General features: G+C 36.1%; 1 protein-coding gene across 20 annotated transcripts in view; it reads right to left on the minus strand.

Annotated features, from left to right (window-relative positions):
• MAP2 (microtubule associated protein 2) overlaps nt 1-24,678 on the minus strand; it is a 285,330-nt gene that overhangs the window by 18,012 nt on the left and 242,640 nt on the right. For 4 of the 20 annotated variants that reach the window (XM_043444908.1, XM_043444906.1, XM_043444907.1 and 1 more), the window contains 8 exons: nt 22,475-22,726; nt 16,897-20,652; nt 16,484-16,690; nt 16,175-16,309; nt 13,294-13,355; nt 9,238-9,408; nt 8,187-8,334; nt 2,768-3,108 (listed from right to left, as the gene is read on the minus strand). In XM_043444908.1, coding sequence (XP_043300843.1) covers nt 2,768-3,108; nt 8,187-8,334; nt 9,238-9,408; nt 13,294-13,355; nt 16,175-16,309; nt 16,484-16,690; nt 16,897-20,652; nt 22,475-22,726 — 5,072 coding nt within the window. The remainder of the gene's footprint in view (nt 1-2,767; nt 3,109-8,186; nt 8,335-9,237; nt 9,409-13,293; nt 13,356-16,174; nt 16,310-16,483; nt 16,691-16,896; nt 20,653-22,474; nt 22,727-24,678) is intronic. The other 16 variants (XM_043444924.1, XM_043444922.1, XM_043444923.1 and 13 more) reach the window with 10 other exon arrangements.

Consider the following 24,678-nt stretch of genomic DNA (forward strand, 5'->3'; position numbering starts at 1 on the left):
TTGGTCACTGTGCATTCAAATATCCTAGTATATACAGTTTACTATTGGGGACAACATACTACTGGCTTCAATTTCCCCAGTTTATGGATTCTCAACCAGATATTAATAACAAGGGTCTTTGGCATATTATTACTATCTTGATAATTTCTAAGGAACTTTTACATAAAAATTTTTTTAGTTGTTTTATAAAGTTGAACCTTTAAAATCCAGTGAAAATCCCCAGTTTAACATGTACAGAAAAAGAAACTCTCCTCACCCTCTGTATGTGAGAAGACCATACACTATAAGGAGGCTTTTAGGAGCATAGTGTTAAATGTTGAGTAAAATATGTTTCCTACAAAGACAGTTCAACTGTAGTGCATCCAAATTTTCTAATTCATTTTACTCTCCAATTTAAATACATTGACGCCATCTATCACAAAATAGTAGGCAAATATACTCCTTTCATCTATGTCTTATCTTGGTGAGGAAACACTTCCCATTTCTCCAACAAAAGTCACTTTATAATTCCACTATTGTAGAATTTTTCCAAGTCATCTGAAATTCCAATAGGATAATTTTGCATTAGTTTAACACTGGCCTCATGGAACAAAAGATTTTCTTCAATTGACATGGTGATTTTGAGGCTAATTTTATTCTTTCTTTAATCTTCTTTGTTATATGTGTTTGCTAGTCCTTAATTACCATAACCTCTAGGGCAGCACTGGTTCTCCTCAGAAGAATGTCTTTACATCAACTTTATGAATTAACAAAAATAGGAGAAAATTAAAATTAGACACAGAAATATTCACAGCAAGATATATAAGAAGTAAAAGAGAAAATAAATTTAAGTCTTCACATTTGGGGGTTGGTTTAACTTAATGATTCTAGCAAAGCTGAGGCCAAAACCACTTTTTGTCTTTCTACCTTTAAAAGTCCTTTGAATAAAATCTTTATTGTCAAATTAGATCAATAAGCATTTACTTTTTATTAAATTTTCTTTTTAGTTTCAATAAAATATCTTTGAGATAATTAACTCCCGTGTGATTCTAAGAAGAAATAGATTCTTTTAAGTATCAATATTTTCCAGAAATAGGCAAATAAACCTCACATTTAATTAAGGAAAATATTAGGACACTAGGATATTCACAAAAAGAGAACTGATTTAAATACACATGATAACTACTCTATTTTAGGAGGTAGATCAAAAGAACAAAAATGATAAACTTGCAAACTGGTATAAATTTATTTTATTCAACTTTTTCAATTATTTATGTATAAATATAAAATAATATTACATTTGGATATTTCCAAAAGGCTTGAAATATTTCCTTCTCTTGGATATACAAAAGTATGATAAAGGCAAGAGTATGAGACTTTGGGAATTATAGGCTTAAATGTGATATAATTTGTTTTCTTTTTTTTTTTGCTTAAAAAGGTTTCTTGTAGCTCATATTTTAATTACATTCTTCTATAAAAAAAGGATCTTTCTGTGACTATATTATTATAGAATGTTACAGTTGTTCTAAAAATGGAATTCTGAGACCTTCCTCCCTTCTTTGGTTGATTTTTTTTAACTCTGGACTTTCTTGAACGGAATCATAATGAGAAAGCAGAGAAGTCTGTTGCTAAAGGAAAAAGCAACATTAAATTTTTGTTTCAATGCTGAGTGGGAGTCTTTGACAGCTTCATGTTTTGGCAAGACATTTCTTCTAAACCTGCTGAAAATGTATTTTATTTGGCGTGAGAGAGGGATACCAGAAATCAGTGGCAGAAAATACAAGAGACAAAAAAAAAAGAGAGGAAAAAAATACTTGTTTTTTTTTAAAAGTTTTTTTTGGTATATTGAACAAGGGCATTATACTTTGTTAATGTATAAAAGAAATTACTGCTTTCCTCCTTTTACTCAAGGATGGGTGTTTCATCTCTTCATTTACAATAAAAGTCAAACTATGGGCATATCAATATCACAAGGGAAACATCAGGTGATATTTGTTTTATCTCCTTCCAGGCTAATTGCTTTGTCCAAATCATACAGTGTGTAAGCAATGTTTAGGTTAAGGTAGAACTCAAGCTCTCTGGTTAGAAAAAATAAATATAAATGTTTGCTCTGAAGCTGAAGTTAAGAGACAATAGGTAGAGTTTTACTAATAACTCTATTTAACACAATTATTCTGAAACAGAATTTCTTATAGACTCATTTAGAGTCATTTATTAATTACCAACGTGAATATCTGCCCTTTGCAATGTTTAGGCAATAGCAGGCTGAGAAAACAACTTGGGGAATCATGCTCTGATTTGGAATGAACATGGGGAAATGGTAGTCATAGGAAGTCCTTGGGGAGAAGGAAGGTGATAAAAGTAGTATCACTAAAAGATGGCCAAATGAGCTCAAAGCCAGTGTCATACCAGAATTCATACCAGATAATACTCGAATTTATACCAGAAATGAAACTTATATCTCCTATGTTAAAATCCACAAGTCAACAGAGATACATTCAAAAAGGATCTATTAGGTAATCAACTAAAAGATTCTCCTCTATGGTTAAATCAATTTTTATCTAATAATAACCAGAAGGAATGGACATGGCATATTATTTACACTATATTTTATAAGGTAGCTTTCGCAGATAAGATCCAAACTACTGCTAATAAATCACAACCAGTAAGGCCATAAAACCTCCATCTCCCTTTTAACAACTGTAAGCCTGTAATGTGAGGATGGAAACATAGCAAATAACGGGGATTTTACTTCGGCAGCAAATATGTGTGTTCATGTGATTCTTACCTGGCCCCCTTTAGGCTGGTATTTGATGTTGTCTGTGGATCCAATTTTGGATTTGACATTCTTCAGGTCTGGCAGTGGTTGGTTGATAAGCCGAAGCTGTTTGGGAGTAGCAGGAGATTTTGGAGGCGTGCGTATAATGGCGACTTTCTTCTCACTGGGAACCAAGATGGCCGACTTGGGGGTTCCTGGTGTGTGAGGGGTCCTGGGGTAGCTGGGGGTTCCAGGAGTGCCTGGGGTGCGTGAAGAATAGCTTGGTGGGGTGCCAGGAGTGATGGCCGTTGACCCAGGGGTAGTGGGTGTGGAAGTGCCACTTTTTCCTGCTCTGCGAATTGGCTCTGACCCTATATTAACAAAACCAAACCCAAACCACAGTGTCAGAAAGTTCTTCCCTGAGATACCCCTTTTCCCATCCATTGTTAGAACTTACAATTCATCAAATTTCTAAAGGGTTTAGGATATTTACAAATTACAACAATGCTTGAAAAGGTGAGAATCTCGTATTTTTAGGCTCACAAATTGATGACATTCTTTTGAACATGCATTTCTATCAATGTGAAGATAATACTTGGGTTTTCCTGATTTATTCTTAATTTTCATTATGAATATGTCAAAAATATTTTTTACTTGCATGTCATTAAAGCATATGGATCTGCCTTTAGTTGGAAAAAAGAGTCTGCACTTAATATTCTTTGTGGACTCATATAAACTGAAGATTCTTTGAATGATGTGTGGAATATTTATTCCTTTGTGCAGAAAGTTTATTCTGAGATCCACGTGGATATACAACACAAAACAGTGTATTTAGATCACATGATTTTGGCCTGTGTAGAAAATTATTTAGCTTAAAAAAATCTAGCTCTCTCTTTTGAAAAGTGGGATGTTACAACAATTTATTCACAGTGAATCTTGTACTTGACTGTGTTTTCTCCCATACTTTCAGTACTAGTTTGCAGTTTGGAGTCAAATCAATAATCCCTCACTGTCTATTATACAAGGTGCTGTAAGATGCATTTCTTTGCCTCAACTTGATGTTACCCTCATTTTATCATTTAACTCTTTCCCCCATTTTCCTATGCTGTTTCTCTTTTATATTATCTTTTAAAATGTGTGCTTAAATGCCATTTCAAATGCTTTTTTAAAAGAATAATGATATTAAAAAGATGACACACCTTAGGAGACTCTCATTAAAACAGGAGATTCTCACTTTTTCAAAGAACTTTCGTGAATACCAAACATTTGATAACCAAACATGCGCATATACAATAGATGAGACTCTTTTTATTTCTTATTCAGTAATAAGGACTTTAAGGCTCATTTACCCAGATGACATTAAATTCTAAGGCAGATATGATACTCAGCTTCTTAATATTTGTTGAGCTTTCCTCTTAAATCTAAAAGTCTGTCTCTTAAAGTAATACATTGATTCCAATAATAGAATACTGACCTACATTGTTTATGTTATACAAATTCTCTCACTTTTAAAAATATTTTATAGAAAGGGTATGGTTTTTAGTTTTTACTGCTAAGTATGTAACTCTGTGGGGCTTTCCTGGTGAGTCAGTGGTAAAGAATCTGCCTGCCAAAGCAGGAGATGCAGGTTGGATTCCTGGGTCAAGAAGATTCCTGAGAGAAGGAAATGGCCACCCACTCCAGGATTCTTGCCTGGGAAATCCCATGGACAGAGGAGCCTGGTGGGCTACAGTCCATGGGGTTGCAAAGAATCAGACAGGACCTACTGACTAAATGACAACAATGTCACTTTGTAAAATCAATGAATCTTCTAGAAATTTTGAGGAGGATAAAGATATAACTCATTAACTTTAAAATCAGTAAAGTAGAAGGAATCCTAGAGTCAACCGATATAACTCATCATCAATGTAGAAAGTTATTCCTGAGAAGGGGGACAATTATTAATAATCTTTGCTTAAATATTTACAAGGAGTGCGCTCAAGTCTGCAGACAAAATAACTCTACCCAGGCTCAATCTCCCGGAGAAACAGAACAATTCTATTTCCTCTCTCAGTGAACAGTTTTCACATATCAAGGAAAGTTGCCCTGTTTGCTTTTGGTCTTTTAGTAGAAGGGAAAGACAGGTAGACGCTTCAACGATAAATATGAAATGGGATTTGAGAAGAGTAAAGTGACAAATTAGTGATTTTTATTGCTTTCCACAAATATGACATTTCAAGACCAGGGTAATACAACCACATTCAACTTGGCTTTTTGTAGATTGCTGGCTACAAAGTTTGTTTATGGGCCAAGGTTTTGATCTTGGTTTGAGTCAGTCAGTATGTTCTGAAAAATCTCTTCAGAAAACTTATTTCTCCCCCAAATGTATTCTCCATCATTTCATCTTTCTTGACTATCTCAGGTCTTCTGGGGAGGGGGATCGTATTTTTATTCTTTGTCCCTCTACCTAGCACTGGTGTCTTTTGTTGGGCCTGAACACAGCAGAAGCTCAGCATATTTTCTTTTTTAATGTTACGGACTTGATTCAAAATTTCTCTATGTACGGAGGAACTTTTACTGTAATGGAGACTGAGTTGAAGCAATATTCCAGATATGCATAACAATATTAACTAAGAAAAATATTTGAGAGTTATTTTGTGACTCAGTGGACATGAATCTGAGCAAACTCGGCGCTAGTGAAGGACACAAGAGACTGATGTGCTATATACAGTCCACGAGGTTGCAAAGAGGTGGACACAACTTAGCGACTCCATAGCAACAAGAGTAAATGGCTTTATGTTTTGAATATGTCAAGGAAGAAGGTACTGTGTTATATCTGGAAAATGAGAAAAAATCAGTCACAAGTATTAAGAAGCTCTTAATATTGCAGTTCAATAAATATCAATCAATTTTTATTGTAATAAATTATGTTCTAGTCATCAAAAAATGACAAATTTGAGTGTTTCCTATGTGTTCTGAAATAGAAAAGATTAAATCTAAGTTACTAAAATGATTAAAAAATATTTATGAGTTACTCTATTACAGTTTGTTCTTACTTATCTTATCAAGTCTACAATGACAATGTCTTTCCCTCCCTTTGGGCTAAATAAACTTCTTGCATAGCATTCTTTCAAGTCTTTCAATAGCAGTACAAAATGCTAGAACATTCCCTTGTGCAGTTAAGGAGTAGTAGTGTTAGTTGCTCAGTTGTGTCCGACTCTGATCCCACAGACTATAGCCTGCCAGGCTCCTCTGTCCATGGGATTCTCCAGGCAAGAATACTGGAGTGGACTGCCATTCCCTTCTCCAGAGGATCTTCCCGACCCAGGGCTTGAACCCCAGTCTCCTGCAGGCAGATTCTTTACCTTAAGGAGATGATAGACAAATGGGAGGAAGCAAATTGCTTGTTCTGCTAATTGTCCCTATGTCTTTCAGCTACTGCTAGGCAGGGATAAAATATACCCTATATCCTTAGACTATCAGAGTATCAGTTATGTTCATTACCAAATAATACAATGCCATATGCTTATGAATATAAATAAAGTTAAAAAGTCAAAATAGAGTTGGCTCAGGACATAAAAAGCAATTTGTATAGAGGTGGACATGACTGAAGAGACTTAGCATGCATGCCATTTTGAAAGGCAGAGCACAGTGGCTTAAAGTTGGGATTTGAGTGAGAAAGTGCCATTTTGCTTCCATAGCAGCAAACACAAGAGCAGTTCAAGGTGTGCCTTTGGGGAACACTTGGTGCCTTTGTGTTGGCTCAGCAACCCTGGGGTTATTGTTGATGCCCAATTCTAACTCCAAATATTTGGAGTTAAATTCTCCTCTGAAGATAACGGACTCTTAAAGGTTTTCTTTGCTAGTTCATTTGAATACTTTATATGTGTTAAGAGTTTTAGTGATTTCAGAGTGTTCCTAGCATGTATTTCAAAGGATGTTAATGCTTCATGAATCCAAATGTTTTGGGACACAATTGCTCTCATTATAACAAACACTTTCATTACAGGCAAAAAACAAACAGTTTAAGTGTCATACAAAATAGTCACATTTGAAGTGGGGCTTCTGCTGTTGCTGCTAAGTCGCTTCAGTCGTGTTCGACTCTGTGCGACCCCATAGACGGCAGCCCACCAGGCTCCGCCGTCCCTGGGATTCTCCAGGCAAGAACACTGGGGTGGGTTGCCATTTCCTTCTCCAATGTATGAAAGTGAAAAGTGAAAGTGAAGTCACTCAGTCGTGTCTGACTTTTCAGGACCCCATGGACTGCAGCCCATCAGACTCCTCTGTCCATGGGATTCTCCAGGCAAGAGTACTCGAGTGGGTTGCCATTGCCTTCTCCAAGAAGTGGGGCAATTACTATTAAATACTTAAAAAATAAGTGGTGAAATCAACTGTAATGCGATAGTAGTAGCAATTTCCACCACTTTCTTTTTTTTTCCCCCCACCACTTTCATATGGATTTTAAATGACAGATATGCTATTCTCCAAATGTTTCTACCATTTTGTAATAGTTTCTAAATGACAGGGATACTATTTTCTGAGTGACTCTATAGAACAATTCCCTAGTACTATTTCTTCTAAATAAATATAGAGAAGACATTAAAAGGACAGGTTGTGAATTTATCAGTAGGCTGAAAACCAAATTCAACCACTTACTAGCTGTGTAGTACTGGACAAATTACTGTCTTTAAAAGGTCAGTTTTCTCATCAGTAGATTTAATGAGGCTATTAATACCTGACCATCAGCATTTTAATTGAATTGATTGAAAAATGTATCAAGATTTCAGCATCTATAAATGATTAATAAATAATAGCTAATTTTGTGGTAGTAGAAACACATTTATGAAAATAATTTGAATTACTAGATAGTCTTGGTAGTAACATAGTATGTAAGTGAGTAATGATTGGAGCATTTTTATATTCTTCACATAAACTATGATAATTGCTGAGCATTACATTATGAGATCAAAAGAAATTGAAGCTATCACACAGAACATGCTATGTTAACAGCTTCACTGGAATGCAAATTCTTACCAAATTGAGCAGGATTCTTGATTTTGAGTGTTGATTTTTCAGTTAGTTTTTATGACTTGGAATTCTAATAAAGGTTACACTTTCATATTTAAAAAAATCCCTGGCAATTGCTTTTCTATGCTAATTAGTCCTTTTGAATTATCTTTTTCACTTTTAACTTGAAAGAAGAGAAAAACAATCCTGAAGGTGACTTAACTTCAATCCTATTTAATGGATAACAAAGTAGTATATATTCATTTCCTCCATCAGTTGTTTTGACTCAAATAATTGTTTTGGACCCACTGATAGTCTGAATTTCTGATTCTTAGGACAAATATAATCCGACGTAAATACAGGCTGTATTTGCAAATGTAAAATATAAATATGTTATAAGCTACTCCACTTAAGGGATTTTTAAAAAGTGAATGAAAAGGAAGCCAAACCAAAATAAACCTACGAGTGGTCCGCCGTGCAGAAGAGGAGATAGAACTGTTGAGAGAGAAGGAGTTCTCATCTCTGTCTCCTGATACACCTCGGCGAGGAGGAAGGATGGAGGAAGGTCTCGGCAGAGAAGAACGCTTCTCTGGGCTCTTGGTAACTCCATCCTGATTGGAGAAAACAAAATGACGTTGGGTTCCCGTGAATCTTCGTATACAGAGAGATTATACTGCCCTGGCTAAAATTATCCTCCTGGGTCAATAGAGGAATTTCTTTTACACTACTGACTTGTACATACTTAATAAGTATTTATGCTTTACAACTTAGAAAGAGATCAGAATACAAAAATATATTATTTTGGAGTGAATGCTAAAAATTGACTGTGAAATTCAAATTCTAAGTGATAACATGAGTAGAAATGTGCTGAAGTAGTCTCCAGGTAATTCATAATTTTCCTGACAAGTCTTCACCAGCATGATACTGTATCACTGAGACTGGCAGAAGGGCACTGCATGAACAGTATTTAACGATGACCACTCCTGTATATAGTGCACTTCTGTGACAAGAATGCTAAGCACGTTACATTCACTGGTTATTTAATTTTTACCCCAAAATATTATATGCATTTTAGAGCTGAGGAAACAGGTTTCAACAGTTTATGTAATTCTTGTTAAGAATCACTGAACTGGGATGTAGCAGATTTAGTATTAAATCCTGATGTGTCTGATGCTGAGCCCAGACTGTCCATTATATTTTATATAATTTGGTACCCTTAGATTATATGTGTCACATATAATATGAAATACAATATATTTTGTATTTGAAATTTTATTAAATATCAAATAATAAATTATGTACTGTATATCACAAAAACACAAGTTCCGTTTTTTAATGATTAAGCTGTTTATAACTACTGAAACATTTAATTGGTATCAGATTTTTAATAGGGTATATTGTTTATATGTCAAACACTTTAGGATTGAAACTCTTGGCTTTTAGACATTTACTGAATTGCATCCTTCTCCCCAGTTATATTCCTTTCTGGACCTTTGGTTGGCTTGCTGCCTTACCTTGTTCCCTGATTCTGAGTATGGTAAGCGGTCTGTGGGGCCCGCTGAGGTGGGCTGTGTGAATAAACTGTCAGAAAATGTAGCCCTTTTAGTCGCGCTAGGGCAGGCTGAGCTGCATCTTGGGGACTTTGTGCTACTCTGTAAGGCAGGAATCTTTGACAAGGTAGAATTCTAGCCATGGAAGAAAACAAACAAAAGCACAAAATAAACCAAACTATGAAGGAAAAGGAAAATTAAAAAAACATATAAACATATAGGAAATTAAATGTCTACTTTTAATAAGAACACATGATAAATGGTTATGATCAATGACAGACATGTATATTATGTGAGAACAAGAGATTTTCATTGAATACCTCTTTTTAACTGGAACTAAGAATATTCAGAAAATGAGAATATAGATTAAAATATTATTTATAAATTCTATGTATAAGGTCTCTGATTAAGCCATAGAACTTATAATGACACCATATTTGGAAAATATCTTGAGACTCTTCTAGAATTAGTCCTTTAATAAACACAGCACTTAAATGGTAATATATAATCAATATTTTGATGGCATTTCAAAAACTATAGAACAAAGTATATTTCAATAACTGTGGAACAAGTATATTTAAGGCCTAATAATGGAAAATATATTTTTAAGCTGAGAAAATGTACTTTTAGATTGTCTACACTGATTTCATCAGAAAATTGCAGATTTTAAATACAATGAGTTCATTTTATAAGTTAAATTCACACCAGGGACCGAGTTATACCACAGAATTAGTAACATTTTTATGTTAATAAATCACACTTTTTCTATTATGTGTTATAAATTCTAAAAATTGAAGTCAGCACTGACTAGACTGCCCATGAAAATCACACTTTCACAGGTGTTGATAATCCCTGGGGCGACTGTTGTCAAGTACAAGTGTAAGTGCGTTAAATGTATATACGCAGCTTTTAGAGAAAGCTATGCTAGCATGCTACATGTCTCGGGGGGAGACTGTTAAAAATACAGAGCCGTATGACAAAGTCGAGGAGATTTTAATCTTTAAATAATTAATATTATTTAGCTGTTACAATAATAGCAATTAAAACTAACGTTTCTAATCTCAAGTTTTAACCTTCGGAACCACTTTGACATAGGCATAAGTATTCACAGATTGCACAAATCACTTCTTGTTTTACAGACCCAGCACCTTAAGTGGGAAGTGTAACTGGGTCAGTGTAAGTCATTCTTTTTTGATTGACATTATCCACAAATAAGCAAGTTTCAAAAGTGTGGTATAGGAAAGAAAAGTGAAGTAACTGGATTGGTTTAAATGATGAAAGACATCTACTAATCTCATGCTAGATAAAAAAACAAAATAAAATGAACAAACAAACACAAAAAACTCAAATGAAATGAAAGGTTATATTGATAGATCAGGTTCACAATAAAGATCAATTGAAAAATCAGAGAGAACTGTTCTGATAGATACAGTGACTATCAGAGGTAAGTAAGAGTTAATCTTGGGATTTTAGGAAACTATAGGAAGAGGATGAAGTTATAAGGAAAAAGAGAATAAATTAGAAAAAGAATGGTGGTCTAATCTCTGTCAGAAGATTGAGATGGGTATTTACAAGGAAAAAAAGTTAGGTTTTGTTTGGTTTCTGTACAAGTGTGGGCACTGAATGCTAATTCTTGTTGAAACACATTTATGAAAATAATTTGAATTACCAGACAGTCTTGGAAGCAACACAGCACGTAAGTGGGTAATGACTGGAGCATTTTTATATTCTTTGCATAAACTGTGATAACTGTTGACCATTATATTATGAAATCAAAAGAAAGCTATTGCACAGAATATGCTGTTTATAGCCTCACTGGAATGCAAATTCTTACTAAATTGAGTAGGATCCTTGATTTTGATGGTTGATTTTCTAGTTAGATGTTAAGACCAGTAATTCTAACAAAGGTTAAGCTTTCATATTAAAAAAAAAATCCTGACTGTTGCTTTTCTATGCTAATTAGTTCTTTTGAATTTTCATTTTTACTTTTAAACTTGAAAGAGAAAAAAATATATTCTGAACATGACTTTATTTCAATTCTTTTTAATGGATAACAAGGTAGTAAGTATTCATTTCCTTCATCAGTTGTTTTGACTCAAATAACTGTTTCGTACCTACTGATAGTCTGAATTTCTAATTCTTAAACACAATCTGTTTTTAATACATGTTTTATTTGAAAATGTAAAATATAAGTATTAAGGGGTTTTAAAAACTGAATGAAAAGGAAGCCAAACCAAAATAAAACCAAGGGACTTGAAAATTTCTTAAAGCTTTTGCAAACAGGGTATACTTAAAAATTATTTTTTATAATCAGGAGAAAACTCAGACTTACTTTCTGTATCTGCTCCTAAAGAGTTCTACTTTTAAAATAATAATAACTACTGCTATTTATTGAATAAATACTATGTTCTAAGCACTATAGAGTGCTTATTATATAGGAATTTTTACTCTTCTCCTTATTTTTGGTAAATTAAGACACAGGAAGAAAAAGATTATATACAGTTAATAAATGTGCAAAACTTAGATCTGGTTTGTTTCATAGCCCTGCTCTTAACCAACACAATACACTAGTTCTCCATTAGAAATAGAAGGTAAAGAGATATAAATCTTGAAATAACAGCATGGTCAAATAAAATTACCAATGCAATAGATGGATTGCCTTATGTTCATTAATATGTCTGAAAACATTTATACAATAATCAGATATACAAATAATTTTTTAACCAACATAAAGCTCCGTGGCTTCGAGATGATATAAAAGGTTCTGCTGTCATTGAAATGAATTCCTGTCTTTCACAATAAATAAAAAGTAGAAGTTCAAAATTTTATTAGGTTTTAGAAAGCTAAACGAAGAATTGTGATTTACATGTCATATATTATGGCTACAACCCAGAACATTGTGATATCATTCAAATTATTTGTCATAATTTTAAAATTTCATTAGATTCCTTTTTTCCTTTCTGTAAGAAAGAAGAAAACACTTTGTATTCTCTGTGGTCTTTTGAAAGTTTAAAAAGCATGGTTAATAATATAAAAAATAAATTTGCAAAGTAAGAAATATGAAAGATTTATAAATATGAAAGAAGCTAAACATCATTAATACAACCAAATTAAAACAACAAAATATTTCATCTCTATCACTTGTTAAATAAAGAAAAAGCAATATCTAGTAATAATGAATACAAGCATGTTCATATACAGCTGGAGTACATATAAGTCTAGAACCTTTCTACAAGGCAATTCTGCAGACTTTCTTCTTGAAACAATGATTTCGCTATTAGAATACCAAGGAAATGTATATGGACACATTCAGCCAAAACAGATTTCTATAGTAATACCACTAAAATAACAGAAAACTGTTTGAATACAAAATAACAGGAAATTGATAAAGCATATCACTGTAAAAATATAAAATGCAACATTATATAGTCATTAAAATGATGTACGAGAATGTTTAATGACATAGAAAATTTTTAGTGGATAATTAAAAAACTGATTCGCATCTTCCATCTTTGTTATTAAACCTATAAATGTGTAGAAAAATTAATATTTTGCATCAAAATGGTAACTGCAGTTATTTTTAGATAAGGAGGTAATAATGTATTTTTACTTACTTTTACTTATCTACATTGTTTAAAATTCTCATATTCTCAATGTATAATAACAATGAAAAAGTGCTGTAAAATACATTGTAGTGTTGATTACAGTGGTTTATCTGGATTCTATGAAAAGCAAATGAATTGAGTTCTTCCACTTTTCTCCAGATCATTGTGGTGTTTCATATGTTTCTTCTTACTAACAACAGAGGCAGCCTGCATCCCAGCTCTGCCCTCCCCAGCTACCATCACATTCCAGAAGATCAGGACATGCTCAAATGCCACCGAGAATCATGCTGGGTGAGCAAATGATTTAAAAGAGTAGATGTCTAAAGTCTAAATTGTATCTAAAATTATTAAGACACTGCCACTAATACCAAAGGGAACTTCAAATAAAGAACAAGGAAAGAGGTGTTTTACTCACAGAGACTTTGTCCTTTGCCTGTTTAAATACACTGGGAGCCTGAGCTGATTCAGCGCCCGCTGCTGTTGAAAGAGGAGACACAAACAACCCCACACTTAGCGGCTAAAAGCACATACATGCATTTTTCATACCTTTTGGATATTCAGTTCTGTCAACAGACTAATGTAAAGTGCATTTTGTTTACACTGAGACTCAAATTCAGTAATGGACGAAATCTGAATAATAACATTACAGCACGTGGCCCCCACTACATAGTGTGCTAATGACTATAACCCAGTGTTTACCAAAGCACAGATAAGCACACCAAGTGATTTTCTGTTACCAGGAAGTTTCTGTTACCCTTAGATTACTATCGATACTTTAGAATGGAGATCGCAGGACAGTTATCTGAATGCTGCAGAATTTAAGGAAAAGGGGCGTGTTTGGTTTCTAGGGTGGGCATCACATAAGAATACTCACAGAGATTCCCAAACCTTCTTTATGTAGCCACTGGCATATTTCTGCATTTTATATTTTAAACTGTTACAGTCTGCCAACCCCTTTTCCTCTGCACCCGTGGCATTTCATAATACTAAGACACACTTGTTTGACATGAAATGTGCCACATGAGAAGGGAAGGGAAGAAAAATAGCTTGTCAAGAAGAGAAAACAGGAGAGGAATTTCAAGCTCAATAAAATAGACCATGTTCTACACATGCACTTCCTGTATGAAATTATTACCATATCTGTTACTGTTGTTTTTCTTGCTGCTGTTTTATACCTCTGGTTTCAATTTTAAACTCCATCATCTCCAGCATAATTTCTGTTGACAACTTACCTGACTTGACTTAACTATTTTTCACAATTGAATACAACCCTTTGTGTTTGGGGAAACTATCTCTATTTAACAATTGAGCTTAGAAAATAAAAAGCTGGTATGTTTGCTCTAATTTTCTTTTGCAAGAGAGAAATCCTCAGGAAAAAATACTTATCCTTATAAGCACTCTAAATGAGCTTTAAAAAGGTTTCTCACGCCATATGCAGTTCTAACACAAAAATAATAGTGGCCTACAATATGTTCCATGCTATTTAGGACTGGCTAGTAAGATTATTCACAGATTCTCAAACTGTTTTTCCAAAGAAGCAGTGCAAATTATGGCTCTTTACTATTTCTATAATATAGCTCACGTTTGTGTGACATATATGCTTTGGTTTAAGTCAGCAGCACTTGTTTGGTAAATGCTTTTTGTTTGAGTATCTTAATATCTGAATAAAAAAGAGCAAGATCCTAACTTAGTCCAAAGGTCTTAAATTTCCTTTAATGAATGAAGTAAAAAGGCAAGTTACTCTCAGTGTGGCAAATTGAATACCAATGACATGTGGGTACTTCATCAAACCATTTGACACTTCCTCTGAAATTATACAATCCTAATATAATTTTCATCTTTTCAGATGGCATATGGGATTTTTACACCCAAACCAAGAGATTCTGCCTGTGGAAGCATTTTTAAAAATAGAAAAATTCCAAGTTTAATGAAAATGTACTAAGTGAGATATAAAATTTAGAGATGTCATGTTGATTCATAATTCTTAACTTACTTCCTCATTCTAAACCTTCATCATCAAGGTTTGTGTATAATTATAAACCATCTACTTTCAAATCTTGCCTTATATACTAGTTCTTGAAGGAAGCACATGAGATACTTCCTATATGAGGAACACAAATTAAAAATACTTGAAATTTTCAGTGGCTATCACAAAACATCAATGCCTTGATATTCTTCTTCTTACAAGGGTTAATGCTGCTGCTAACCCTTTAAAGCCATGCAAAGATTCATGTAAAGGCACTTCTGATGTGTATATAATGGAATGAAAAATATTGCTTTCTGACTTAAGCTCTGATACCTTCCTTTGCAAGTGTGCCATTTAATCAATACTAAAATAAAATATAATTAAGAGTATCCTAATATAATACATACTTTGCACTGAAATTGAGGAATAGAGTTTGCATTATAGGTATCACATAGGGGCTTTTATTATGATTTGTAACATGTTTCACTCCTTATTCCACTGCTTATTTAAACAGTAAAAACAAAGTACATTTGAAGACGACAGAACAATAAGAAGACAGCAAGATAGAAATAAACCTAAATTCTAAGATATTTGGAGGAAGGGGTTTATTAAATTTATTAAATTTTTGAATACTACATTATAGGGGGAAATTTAGTATTTTGAATCCAACACATTTTAAGAAAATTCCAAGGACAAAATGTCAACCAAGAGATGCAGTATTGTCAGAAAGCCTAGCTAATTTTGGATATGAAAAATAAACTCTGATGGGATTACCAGACAGTTTCTTTTTCCTTTTTTTTTCTTTCATCCGAAAGCAAAGGAATTTTTCAACCACAATTTTATCCCAGATTTGCTTCTCATTCTCCATCTCAAAATCCCTATGCATTCTTGGTGGTCCTCAGTAAATCCATCAACATCAGTAACAGATTTGGCAGTAACAATATAGAAACTAGGACAAATACGTATGGGTTTAAGCATGAGGGAGATAAATAAGCAAAATAATGAGAATGCATACCACGGTTATATTCATCGCCATCGTCTAACCAAACACACAGAATGAAAACAGGAATCCCCAGAACGTGACACTAGAGCACAATGCCAAGATACAATCACTGTTAAGTCTCAGCATGACAAAGAAACAGATGGTCATGACCTCTTCTGTAGGGAAGGGATAAAAAAAGAGTAATGATACAAGACACTTAATAGCGAAATTGTTCATGACTGCTGAGATTCTCGGAAGAAAAACAAAATGAAGCTGCTAAGGTAATGAGAAAAAAAAAAAAAAAACATGTCTATGTTTGCCAGCCACATTGCAGAAGTGAACAGTCACCTGTCGTTTTCCGCTTAACACAGGAGAGATGAGTTGGTCTAGTATATTTGATAGCAGGTTTTAAAATGAATTTCCTGGAGGGAGAGTGGGCCTGAACTTCTGTTTTTTTAGCAAGTTCAGCCTTCTTATAAACTGCTATGAATAAGAAAACACAGAAAGCATACCATCAGGAGAAAAATATACACTTGGAGCAAAACCGAACGAAATTTCATCAATAATTAGTTACCACGGTTAGGCAGTTTTCTTCTACAAAAGAGTAATAATGAATTACTTCAAAAACATTTATAAAGAAGTGATTGTGAAATGAACCTTTTTTCCTTCTCACTTCATCTCTGGAGACTGTGCTAGGTTCCTTTTTAGCTATTTTTCTTTCAGGAGTGGAAATTCTGCCTCTCCCGGTTTTAAAAGGCTTTTCTTTTCTATGTTTCTCAAGAGATGATCTCCGAGCTTCCTTTTCAGCTTTCTCCTCTTTAGGGATAGTTTCTAACTGTTCTGTCATGATGCTTCTATCATCATCTGTGGATCAGAGCAAACCATGACAACAACAACAACGACAACATTAGTAACAAATGTACAAAATCCTCCATCTGTCTAACAAAATGCAAAGTAAAGAGATAAAGGGACATTTAAAAATGTCTAAAATGAAAAAAAAAAAAAAACGTTTTTCCACTAGGATACTGGATTTTATTTGGGAGTAGAAAATTGAAAAATATAATGCACACCTTGAGTGTCCACCCAGAGGCTGTCAGCATCCATGATGGAGTCATCAATGGTGGTCTCATCTTTGTAATCCTCATAGGTCTCTGTCTTATATTCTGAGAGTCCAACCTCTTCTCTCTCAGGGGAAGCTGGAGCCTCTGGGGAACCATCCTTGGGTTCAGCCTGGGCTTCAGCTGCCTCTTCTGGTTCAAGTTCTTCTCCAGCATGGGGTGACGGTCTCCTTTCCACCTCGGGCTGCTCGAGGGCTGCAAAACGCACACTGTGGGAACCTGACTCCCCTTCATCAGTTGTGGTTTGCACGACGGTGATGAAGTCGTCCTCGATGGTTACTACAGACTCAATCACTCCTTTGTGCTCACCGGGACAGGTCTCCACAAACTCCTCCCTGACAGCTGGGGCACCCAGGTCAGTAATCTGAAGGGTGTCTGAGCGGAAGAGCAGCTTGTCATACTCTCCCCGGGCTTCGATCTCTTCTTCCTCGCTCTGAGCCTCTGCTGGTTCAGCTCTGGCGGCTTCAGGCAACTGCTCGGTAACATCGGAGGGCGTGATGGAAATATCCGGGGTCTCTTGGCTTTCTTCTTTTGGCAGCTGAATAAATTCCATCTGGACATCAGCTCTCTCATCTGCGGCTACATCAACCTCTGAAACCACAGGTGCACAGGGTATTTCCACAGACAATTTGATGGCAATCTCGTCTTGAATTAGAGAAGATTCTGGGGAAGTTTCCTTCTTGCCCTCATCGGCTTTCAAGGACTCCATGGTGAGGCTTTCATGCTCACCGCTGGACTCGTAGGATTCTTCTTTGTCCACAGCCTCCTGGTGCACCAAGTCAGGCTTAGCCACCTTCTCCTTGACTTCTGTTTCACTAACTTTGGTGCCTTCCTTTACGTGGCTGGACTCAACACCCATAAATGCATCTACCTCCTGAGGGGCTGTGGCTGAGGGCGAGAGGTCCTGGGGAGCCTCAAGTTTAAGCTCTGCTGCCTTGCCAGCATCGACATGTAGCCCTGAGGCCATCTGTCCAAAGTCACTGATTTTAATATCTAACTGACCTTGTTCGGCTTTCTTCACAGCCAAATCCAGTTCTGCCTCAGCTTTTTTGGACGGTTCTACCTCAGCTCCCTCTGGCACTGAACTGAGACCTTTCTCTGCTTTCTCGGCCACGAGAGGTGATGCATCTTTAGAGACTGTCAGTTCTCTGGCTGCAGCTTGCTCCTGGGTCACACCTAATCCAAGAGTTTCAGCTTCATCACCAGCCTCTTCTGTTTCCTTGGTGTGCTCTTTTGAATCAGCATGTTCTTCACTTTTCTCTAGGACAGTATCCAGCTTATCATTCGCCTTCTTCTCCTGATCAAACTCCCTACTCAGTCCTGATCTGTCACCAGAGATAGGTGGGGATGTTTCCTTCTCAGCACTGACTTCATCTTTTACTCTTCCGGCAGCTGCCAGCTTGACTTCAATTAATGAAAGATCGGTGGCCAAATCTCTTCGTGATTTATCATCAGTGCCTTCATAAAAGGACCCACTCTCCCCAGATAAATTCTCACTGTCTTGAACAGGTGATGGGAGGGGGACTGTGTATTTATTGAACACACAGTAGCCCAGGTCTTCGAGTTGACTGTCAGTTTTCACGATGATGTGGTTTTCATCAGTGACAGGGGGCAAGCCAGTGCTACTCTCCTCCACCACAGTCTCTGATGGGACTGATTTTCTCCTGGCAACCTCAGTGTCTGCACTCACGGAAGCTAATCTTGACCGAGTGCCTGCCAGGTCTAGCATTTCAGGCAAGTCAGGGGCCATGACAGTACCATTTTTGTAATAATCTTTGGCTAGGAAAGGCGACTCACATGATGTCTCGACTCGGGCATTTTCCTCCCCAGTATCTTTTTCTTCCTTTACCTGTTCTTTTTCTTCTTTGCTTTCGGTTGGGAAGCAAGGGGCTTTGTCCACGGCAGGTGTTGTGGCTGGAAGGTAATCATCTCCTTCATCCATACTTCCACTAGTGTTGGTGAGAATGTCAGAAGCCAGGGGAGAAAGATCATGCCCTCGACCGAAGTTAAACCCAAGGGCTATGGAATCCAGGCAAGACATGGGCAAATTGATGGACATGCTTCTTTGTTCTATTGCAGACCTACCACCAAGTCCTAAACTCCTGCTTAGCGTCAGGTCATCCTTATTCTTACTGTGGAGATCTCTTTTCTCTCCGTACACTTTTGGATCAATAGTGAACATTCTTTCTTGAGGAGAACTGGGTTCTTCTGGTAAGTCAGGCGGATGACTCTGTGCAAGAGTGCTATACCCTGCTTCTTGCGCCGGAGCTCTGGGCTGGGGTTCTTCTTCTGGGAGTGCCTTGTCGCCATCTTTATGCACGGGAGATACAGCATCGAAAGCCTCTTGGGCACTTTCTCTGGTGTCACTTAGTTCATAGTAATCACTGCCTGGCTGGATGCTTTTGGTCACTTCTTCTTTCAAGGCGGATGTTTCAAAGTACTTGGACATTCCTGACTTGTCTTCATAAAATGCCATGTCGAGCTCAGCTGATGTTACAGCTCCAACTCCGTCTACCTCATGATCTTTGTCAGCAACTTTTTCCTCAAAGAGCTCCTGGGTGGCAGTCTTTTCACTTAGTATGGTTGGTTCCGTCATGACTTTTTCCAGTGTCTGAGTGGTCACAGCTGAATCAGTAACTGCTTGCTCCAAACTTACAGGGAATGAGTCCTGTTTTACTATATCCGTGGGAGGCTCCTGGCCCTTCTCTTCTTTTTTGGAGTAAGTGTGTTCTGTGGAAGGATGAATGATATTTGTTTCTTCATCTGTCAGTTTTGGGGGTTCGCTCTCTTTTGGCATGGCTTCTTTGTCGGAAATGGTTGTTTTTTCTTCAAGCTTTAGGTGAGGTTCCATTTCAGGAAGTGTAGATTCCTGTCCACTGAGGGTGGGAGTCTCTTTGATCTGCACACTTTCTTCCTTTATCATCCCTTTCTCTTCTTCTGAAACTTTCTCTGGGACACACTCTTCCACAATCGAAACGTGAGCATCTTTGGGTGCAGCAACTGCCTCTGAGGCTGGTGCTTCTGCTATTTTGTCAGGTTGATCCTTCTGGGGCTCTTCAACTTTAGAACTATCTTTGGCAGTTGCTGGGCTACCAGTTTCTTCCAGAGATTTTTGGTCATCTGGCTGTAACAGGGCGGGAGCAAAGGGTGATGCTGCTGCAACTATTTCAGTCTTTGAGATGTCAAAAGGAAGAGTGAAGCTTCCACCCTGAAAGGGACTCGGCATGGGAGAATCAAATTGTTTCCCTTCCCATTTTGGGATATCCTCAAGTACATCTTTTTCCTTCATGGGTGTTAGGGGGCCAGGAGATACGGGAGCAACTAAACCCCACTCATCCTTTTTGGCTTCTGTTGGCATTTGGATGAACCAGTCCTTCTGCTCTTTTGCAGCTGTGGGCTCTGCAGGAAGGCCAATATCAGGTACCACTAGGCTTGGTTCTGTCTTGGGTTTTGTTTCTTCTAGGCTGGCACCAAGAGTGTGCCCAAACAGAGTGGGAGGTGCTTTTTCTTCTTCTGGGCCTTGTACGTCCTTTTTATCAGGGGAAGTTTTAGTTGTTTCCAGCTGAGAAACTAAGGCAGCATGCTTAAGGTCTTCACCAGGCTTACTTTCTGTCTCTGGTTCCTTTTCCTTCTTGTCTAATGGCTCGGCTGGAGAGGGAGTCAATTCCTGTTGATCATGAAACTCCATCTTCGAGGCTGTAAGTAAACCTGAAGTAATTGGGTTGATTTTTAAACATATAATAGGCAAGAGCTTTCAGGCAGTAAGCTTAAAATTATCTTTTGAAATGGCAAATGAATGGTAGGCTTGAAAGAAAAACTATGAAACATGCAAGCATGCTATTCATTTACAAATCAAAATGAAAATGTCAGGACTGAGATATATTTGTATGATTGCTAAAATAAACTCCCACTGTGAATTAATGTGTACAGAAATTGAAATAAGAGTATATTTTGAATACTCTTTTTTCCTTCGTTTGTTTGGTCTCTCTAAACAGTACATGATGTGTACTATAGTAGAAAAAAATGTCATGTACCTTCTACAGATAAAAACTAAAAATTAAAGAAAATTTAATAACTAGTAACATTAGGGTACAAGATAATCTATATAATCTATAATCTTAATATGGGAAAGAATTGGTTTCAGCCAAACTTTTTCTTTTCTCATTGAAAAGTGAATTGGTAGCCCATGGGCAGAAGGCCAATTAATTTATAATAATATGTGTTAAATAATTTCAGCTAACTGGACCAAGAAATGCCAAGACCAGTTTTGGCGGCATTGCAATGTTCCTAGAATAAATTTTTAGAGGTCATCTAAGATTAAATTTTGGTAATACAAATAAATAATTGCTACTGACTTTGTTTGATGTGACCTAAATATTAACAAGATAATTTCTACCATGTATCAAAATTCCTAAGTCCTAATCAATACTTAGTCTGTATGATAGATGTAAGAAAATCTGAATTATACTGTTAATACTGGGAAGTTACATGAGTAACAAATAAGAGTCAACTATTTTTTTTTTTTTTTAATTTTTAACAGGTTTATTAAGATATAATTCACATGTCACCCAATTCACCCAAGAGTCAACTATTAAAATGTCTTTTTTTCCTTGGTCATGACCTTATTTCCTGGAATGTGACCAACAGGTGAAGCACTGACCAATATTGGCTTTAGAGATGCTTCACAGAGACTAAATGAGTCTTTGTAATTTTTATTTGTTCACCAATTCAAAAGGCTTCAGAGTGTCACTTGTATTTTACAGCCAAAGTTATTTCATTGTGGTCACTAAGGACAAATGTAATTGTCTGGAGAAGATTTGGGGAAAATAATAAAATTCAGTTCTCTGTTGAAGGGCAAGTGTATGGATCATCGTTAACTTAAATACTTGTGTGTCTTGTTGTCACAATAGAAAATACATACTTTATGAATTCTCTAGTAAAGTTTAGATGAATGAAAACTTAAGAAAAATGGTGATGATCAAAGGGGTTGGTTGCCATGGAAAGGAAATGATATGAGAAGCATCAGCAGGTGCTTTTGAGGAAACCAAACCAGTATTCACTGAAGCGTAAAAAAAAATATAGCACATTGCGGTTGCAAACAAAAACCATTCTACCATTGAAGCCTGTAATAATGTGCCAAAATCCACCTCTACGATTTGAAAGAAAAGCATATGAATTGCTGTCCCCCCAAATAAAAATAAAAATATACATGTATTAGCAATGTGACTGGCAAACATTTGAGATGAGGAGGGGCAGGGGCGGAAAAAAAGCTCACATAGCGTCATCAGCCTGGCTGCAAAGCGTATTGTATCATGGCAAAGTAAAACCAGGAATCAGCTGCAACAGTGGAAAACCAGGCTGCCACACAGCACCTGCACAAGCCACACTCTTTGCTCTTTAAGTCTCAGACAGGGGTCTTGGTATCATGAGACGACCCAGCGATGGAATAGCATTGGAAAGGCATCAGACTGGTAAGCTGCTGGAGAGATCACTTGCAACAAAAGACATGCAAATCCTAAGAAAGACACACCTTCCCCAGCAGAGGAAGGGGTTTTTACTGCTGGAGACACCTCGGTGACCGTGACCTCTTTTACACCAGTCTCCTGGGGGACCCCTGCTGGGGCGTTGTCTGCAGGAACTACTTGGGCCTCCGCACTAGACTCCACTTGGCCCTCACTGAGGCCCGTGGGCTGATCTGAGACCTTGGCAGCCCCACACTCTTTCTCAGGAAGAGTGGCAGGTTTCTCTTCCTCAGCCACTGGACTCTCTAGCGTTTCTTCTTCTTAGGGATGAAAAAGATGTTGACATCATGACCATAGAAACATACATGGAACAACAGAAATATTATTCAAGGAACACTTTCAGCTCTATTTTATTGACCTCACAAGAACCTCTTTTACCGTTTGGATGAACGAATTAATATCCTAACTCAATGGACATTATGTATTGCTTGGAAAATTAGTAAATATAATCGGCTAATAATGATGCCTTTTAAAGTCTCATTAAAAGGCTCTTTATTTTAAAACTTGAGAGCTGAAAGGGTTTTATTGCTCTATTACCCTTAGTGGAAATGGCAGTAAGTTGCACACAATGTGGAAAGCTGGCTGGAAATAAGAGATGGCGCTGCCAGATAACAGATGGTTGTGAAAAGATAGATGCATTGATGTGCTGCAATAAACCTTTAAGTTTGTAAGTCACGTGCTGTTTTCTCCAATGCAGGAAGCCCCTACATACGAATTCCTGATTACTTAATTTAAAACATGCCAACTTCACTGAAGGGATCTTTGGGAGTAAAAAGCCTGGCCTCAAAATAATATCCAATCAACCACTTTATTATCAACTTTATCATGAAACCCATCAAAACCCATCAAAAGTTTTTTTTTAAGGCCAAAGACTACCTAACTCAATTAATTTTACTTTCATTGCATTATATGATTGGAGAATGTAAAAATTCTCCAATGTAAAAAATTGGAGAATGTAAGAAGTAAAATATTTTGAAAAACAAGGTCCAGGTAAAAGTTAATTTCACTGCTATTTAGAAAAGTCTACCTCTGGGACACGGCTGTTATCATATTGTTCAAACCACTGAAATATCAGTAATATAGTTCTTGTATAGTTCTCTTTGACACTAAAGAAAGAAAATGTGCATATTATAAAGTTTCATTTCTGCAATTCAAAACAAAACCACCAAGGAAAGATAGCCGAGTGGCAAAAAAACTGCCAAAATATCCTTCCCAAAGATGTATATCACACAGAAAAATATTAACAATTAAAATGTAACAAGTTTATGAAAGGCCATGAATTATGCTGTTTATTTGTTTCTCACTTAACACTTCAAATATCAGTAAAATAAATCCCATTTTATTGCTTAAGAAGTTAGAGGGAAATATATAAGCTGTCTTATAGTTCTTCAAATGAATGATTCTTTTGAAATTCCTATGAACAATCATACATTGTTTAAATGGATCTGTGAGAAAAACTATAGATGGAAAGGAGAGAAATTTTTTGAGAAACATTAAAGCCCTTATGGGGAAAAAAGAGGACTGCTACTATTTTTTTCACATTTAACGTACACTTTAATTTTTGTAATTTAACTATGTCAGTAACATTTTAATAATTCAGATTCTAACTTATTATTAAGGCAATTTTTACAATGCCATAGAATTAAAGATTTTGATTAAAGCTAAGACACTTTTAATATAGCTACTTTACTAATATCACCTTATTGGATGAAATCAATTTAATTTACATGTTTTCTAAATCCATGTACATTTTTAGCTTTCCAGTTTCTCATTTTGTATAAATCATGTTTATTTCCACACCTGTTCTTTATTCAAAATTCACATATTTTTCTTAATTATTTTAAGTTCATTTAATTTTACTCAATATGCATTGTATTTTTCTATTACAATGTCTGAACCATTGGTGCTCTTGCCTTGGAACTATCTGCCTTTACATTAAATATTATGCCATGCAAAAATATACTCTTCACTTAAGCAAGGTATTTTTTTCCCCATTTCAAAATGACATTCACCTAAGCAAAAAAAAATTAGCCCTATTTTTTCTTTATAACACTACCTTGTTAGAATGGGATAAATTGCGGCACACTGTCCACTTATTTTATCCTCCCCACAGCCAACTATCCACAGGTCTCCACCTTCAAAAAGACTGGAATGACAAAAGCTTTGGGGCATCTCCTTCATTTTAGCCCACTTCTACTTATCTGAACCAAGA

The sequence above is a fragment of the Cervus canadensis genome, chromosome 24 (assembly GCF_019320065.1).
Source record: "Cervus canadensis isolate Bull #8, Minnesota chromosome 24, ASM1932006v1, whole genome shotgun sequence".
In the NCBI taxonomy this organism is placed as follows: Eukaryota; Metazoa; Chordata; class Mammalia; order Artiodactyla; family Cervidae; genus Cervus; species Cervus canadensis.